Genomic DNA, 5,043 nt, shown 5'->3' with positions numbered 1-5,043 from the left:
GCTGGAATCGCGGGAAGTTGTAAGTTTTGCCGGCGGATGTTTTGGTTGTAGAAAGTGATAAGGGAAAGTTTGGAATTTAAAGTGACCCCCTACACACATTCCTGTGCCATTTTCACCTGGGAACGGGCACAGTGCGGCGGCTCCCCTTTGCCACCAGGCAGGATGGCTCAGCCATCCACCAGCACCCCGAAAAAAGGCAGGGGGACGTCTTGGTCTCATGCGGAGACGGCTGACCTCATAGCTATATGGTCCCAGCCAAACATTTTGCAGAAACTGGAGCAGTCCTACCTGAATGCTGACACATATCGAGAAGTGGAAGAAGCCATGAGAGCTGCTGCACCGGTACACCAGAATTGCTACGCCGCTAATTTAAGTTGCCCATTTAAAAGCTCCGTGTCTGCTGCGTCGCATAATGAGTTGGGGTCTTGGAACATGCGCAGTTTGCAGTCAGGCTTTAATTGCAGCGTCCGCTGCCATGCAGGTGTGGAAGCTGCAGCACAGCTGCAGCGCATTTTAAGACTCGTAACCCTAACCCTAACCCTAACCCTAGAGCAACATGTACGCATGCGCTGCTTGGAAAGTTTGGACTTTAAAGTGCACCCCTACACACATTCCTGTGCCATTTTCACCTAACAATAAAAACCCCTAAAACTGTAAATATTTACATATGTACAAGGGAGGTGATGGGGGATGGCAGGGGGACAGTGGTGGCAGCGGAGACAGCTGTAGCTGTGCATTGCAGATTCAGCAGGAGCGTGGCGACCAAAGGAGAGGAGGCATCCATGATGCTGGTGACACTGGCAAAGTGCAAGCGGACAAGGATGCCAACACCAGCTGATCACCAGCTGGCAGGAGACCACCATTGTTCTTGGGCAGAAAAGTTTTAAAGGGGCCTGGGCACTTTAAATGCGCACATAGGCTTTCTGCCGCCGCTGCTTAGCGCTGTAGCTGCGCAGCTGCGCATCCACCAGCCGGCAAAAGAAAAAAAAAACACACAAATTTTTTTAAAAATAAACTTTTTTATTCACAATAATAACAATAAAAATCTTATTTACAATATTTACAAAGGGAAGGGGGAGGGTGAAGGGGGTGGTGGTGAAGGGGGGATGGCAGAGAGGGCAGGGGAGGGAAGCTGCTTCAGGGAGGGGGAGGAGGCGGTGGGGCGGGAAGCCGGCGGAGGAGTTCCTGCAGGGTCTCTTCGATGGAGGAGACTCTCTCCGCCAGCTTGTCCACCTTCTCCTCCAAGGCAGCGAACCTCCTGTCCGTCCAGTTCTCTGTGGGGGAAAAATAAAGAGGATGGTTAGGGTCAGCCTGTGGAGCCCATCACCCACTCCCACAGGCAGGGTTTCTGGGTGCCCCCTCTCCCCTCCCTGGGTTCACCTCCACACTTACCTTGCTGCCGGGCTTGGAGGACCCGATCCAGGGTCCTGGCATCCAGGGCCAGGTCCCCTGGCTCCCCTGGCAGGCGGCGGCTCGGGCCAGGCTCCTCGGCGGCGGCAACAGCAGCAAGGACTTCAAGCCCTGGAAAAGAGGAAGGAAAGGCCCAAGTTACCATGCTGGCATGGCAGACGAGGGCACAAGTGTCGTGGGGGCTGCAGTCAGGCAACCCCCACCCCTCACCCTAGGGACCTACCTGCCGCCAGAGGAGCCTGCTCTGGCTGCGGAGGGGCCACAGCAGCTGGTCCCGGCTGTGGCCCACCCTCGGGGACATCCTCGTCCCCCGAGGATGGTGGAGAGGGCGACCTGGCACGGTGCCCTCCCTCCCTCCGCCTCCGCCTCGGCCGCACGCCTGCAGAAGGGAAGAGGAGGGATGGCATTGGCACCATGCAGGAAGGAGAGGAGGGCAAGGGAAGGGTCAAGGAGGGGAGGACAGGGCATGGCAAGAGCTCTGGCTTACCTGGAGGACGGCGATCTTCCGGTCTGGGCCGATCTCCCCTGATCCACAGGTCCTTCAGCCGCTCAAAGAATGGTGGCCGCCTGTCAACCGGGGGGTGCTCCCCGAAGTCTTCGAGGGTTTCGAAGAAAGATGCCTTCAGAGTTTTAAACTTTACTCTGCACTGATGCATCTTTCTTCGAAACCCTCGCTCTTCGAGGGCACGGGATGCCTGGAGAAAATACCCCCGGTTGGGCTTGTTTGTGCTGGCCATCACCCTTCGAGCGGCTGCCTGCGGCATCAGGGAGTCCAGGAGGATCCCGACCTCCTCATCAGTCCAGTAGGCCATGCGGATTGGGACCCTCCTGCGTGGCTCTGCCATCTTGATCGCCGTCCTGGGGTCTTGCACAGTTGCGCACGGGTATATATGGGCACCTGTGGCTCAGGGCCGTTAGGCCAAGGTGGTCCTAGGCCAATGAAAGCTTTCAGAGGAGCAGTTTGAATCTCTCCCCCAATAGATGCCCTCTGGGTGCCCTATTGATACATTCAAATGGGCCATTAGGAAAGCTTGAATTTGAGGGGGATTGATACATTGTCAAAGGGGCAATTGGCAGTTGGAGCTGATGTATCTTTTTCACCCAGGAAAACAGGCGCCAGGAGACCTTTTGTGTGTGTGTGGTTGTGTGTGTCCCCCTCAGGCACGTGGCAAAACATGCCCACAGCACAGATCAGGAATGATAGGCAGACTCAAACTGTGGATAATGGGATACATTTATTCATGTGCTTATGGTATTTCAGAACAATGCACTCTGACATCACAGATGATGGCACAGGAGCCATCCTTCAGATTCTCCTTGTCAGAAAAAAATCTGCCAGGGCATTCCTCACAGTCTCCCCTGCTTTCTTCTTCTCTTTCTCTTGAGCCTCTGTGATTGGTGCCAGGGTGGGCAGCACAAAACGGTGCCTATATCGCATGCCCTCATCCAGGACCCTGCCCTTGGTCTCACAGATGTTGTGCAGAATGACACATGATGCCAGGATGGGCACCACGTTCTCCTCTGCCACCATTGTTCTTGGGCAGAGCGGGGAAAAAAGTTTTAAAGGGGCCTGGGCGCTTTAAATGCGCACACAGGCTTTCTGCCGCCGCTGCTTAGCGCTGTAGCTGCGCAGCTGCGCATCCTCAGCCGGCAAAAGAAAAAAAAAGCCGCGGTTTGGGCCGCCCGTGCGGAAGCTGCCCCTTTCTTTGCGGCGTCCTCCGAGGCGGCGGTATGGAAGCTACGGGTCTGAAACGGACCCAGGTGAGGCGTCTTCACTGCCCCCCGTGTGGAAGCCCCAACACCTGAAGCACGTCCCCGGGGCGGGCCGTCTGGAAGCTCCGCATTGAGCTAAATACACCTCCAAGACGTCTTCTCCTGCCCGTCTGTACCCCGCCCAAGAGACAATCAGGAGTTTTATTCCAATACCAATATTTACCCACCCATCCAATTTTGTGCCTTCACTAACCCAGCCCTGCCTTAAATGACAGAAGACTTCTTCATGCAGGCACTTTGGGAAATTGTGAACAAAAAGAACCTGATGTTTCCAGCCTGCTGCAGAGATTTGCAGTGACTTGCTGTGTACAAAGCTTCTCCAGTCTCAAAGGCTTTAGTGCACTCCTGCTTCTTGGAAAGTTTCCAGCTGAGATACACAAAATTCACACCAACAGATTAATTCTGTCTGTGGAACATATTACTAAGCTATCTAAAAAACAACAAGCAGATGCTGGAATGAAAACTAAAACTAAAAAGCCATGGAAGGTTTTTTTTTAAAAAAATCAACTTGCCAGCCATTTCTTGGGAGCCCAATCAACCTATCCTAATGCAGTACTCTCCAGATATTGTTAACTTTCTTGATATGCCACCCTCCCCACCCCCCCCCCCCCAAAAACCTAGGATTCAGTGTGTCTTATGAATTAAAATACATACACTATGGTTAAAAAATACAGAAGACCAGTAGTGTAATGAAGGCTGGCATTCTGTTAGTGACATATTAATATGTACGTTCCCCTACAGAAGGGGTTGGACTCCCCCCCCCTCCCCCAGTACAGAAGTCCTTATTTAGTTTAAGATGCTTAAGGAGAGTTGTGCATATGTGTATGGCTACTGCACATGGCACATGCAGCTGTTCACTGAGTATTGTGGGCATTATGCATCGCAATAGTGCATTTAACATTTGTTTGTACATTTAAAACATCTGGAGAATAACAGGTTAAAAAGCTGAATGTACTGCATATATTCCAAGTAGATGGGTATATATAATCACTAGCATAACTGCTTATAGTGCAAAAACACAATCCTGCACACAATGTATTGACTACAAAAGAAATATACATGATTGACCACAACATAGTCATCATCTCATTACTGTCAATTTCTCTTTCCCAACTCAATAGAGAATTAAGCTGTTAAACACTGTAAATAACCAATAAATAAGCAAGAGTCAGTTACAGATACAAGAAATTAAGATCACACTCTTCCTTTGCCCAAGGATTGGGGGAATCCTGGTGTTCACTCCAGTAGTGTACGTAGTATATTTCAACATGATGTGAATAATGTTTAATACCTCCCTCCTCTCTTCAACAGTCTTTTCCAGATCTGGCGGAGCTGCAGCTCTCTTTACTGCCTGGCCTGCAAAGCCACCAGACCTGATAGGCAGCCTTTTCCCACCAGCACACCATGTGATATCCCCTTCTGAGCTGTCACCCAGTGTGATCTTCACCCTCCACACACACACCAGTTATGTCTCTGGTTCACCCTAGCTGTGTTTGGAAATAGGGGTGTCCCAGTACTGGGAGAGAACCAAATTCTGCTTTTCTAAAACTGGTACTATGATTCCTAGTTAGCTTGGCAACTTGCATGAAGGGAGGCAAAGTGCAACATATTTTGAAGGCATTAAGTTGCCCAGCAGGTTAATCTAATGTTGATCTCTGTTTGGTTCCTAAGATTTTCACTTCTGGCACATTAAAATGTGGAAGCTGGAGTCAAATTTCAAGAAAGCATGGGAATCATACAGTTCTCAGGTTGTCGCTGGAATGCAACTAACATTTTCAGCATTGGCTATTTTCAGCATAGGGTTGCAGATACTTGAACAATTGTAGCTGGAAGACCACATGATACTACTCTTGGCTTAGA

General features: G+C 50.9%; 1 protein-coding gene across 1 annotated transcript; it reads right to left on the bottom strand.

The window, feature by feature from the left end:
- Positions 1–1,288: 1,288 nt before the first annotated feature.
- LOC149324001 (uncharacterized) lies at positions 1,289–2,085 on the bottom strand. The gene is made up of 2 exons (XM_089513102.1): positions 1,634–2,085; positions 1,289–1,521 (listed from the first exon to the last, which is right to left on the bottom strand). Exons 1-2 carry the CDS (start codon positions 2,064–2,066, stop codon positions 1,307–1,309), a joined length of 648 nt encoding a protein of 215 aa, XP_089369228.1. The 5' UTR covers positions 2,067–2,085; the 3' UTR covers positions 1,289–1,306.
- Between the last annotated feature and the right edge of the window lie 2,958 nt (positions 2,086–5,043).

This window comes from Sceloporus occidentalis, unplaced genomic scaffold (genome assembly GCF_023333645.1).
Source record: "Sceloporus occidentalis isolate IW3139 unplaced genomic scaffold, rSceOcc1.0.p SCAF_1, whole genome shotgun sequence".
NCBI lineage: Eukaryota > Metazoa > Chordata > Lepidosauria > Squamata > Phrynosomatidae > Sceloporus > Sceloporus occidentalis.
Note: the sequence above shows the minus strand (reverse complement) of the source record. Positions and strands in the feature narration are given on the sequence as shown.

What these genes read in the sequence shown, in the direction of transcription:
- LOC149324001 (XM_089513102.1), bottom strand. Translation starts at nt 2,066, where the DNA reads ATGCATCAGTGCAGAGTAAAGTTTAAAACTCTGAAGGCATCTTTCTTC. An exon ending in GCAGGCTCCTCTGGCGGCAG is followed by an intron (nt 1,522 to 1,633) that starts GTAGGTCCCTAG and finishes CCTCTTTTCCAG; the next exon opens with GGCTTGAAGTCCTTGCTGCT.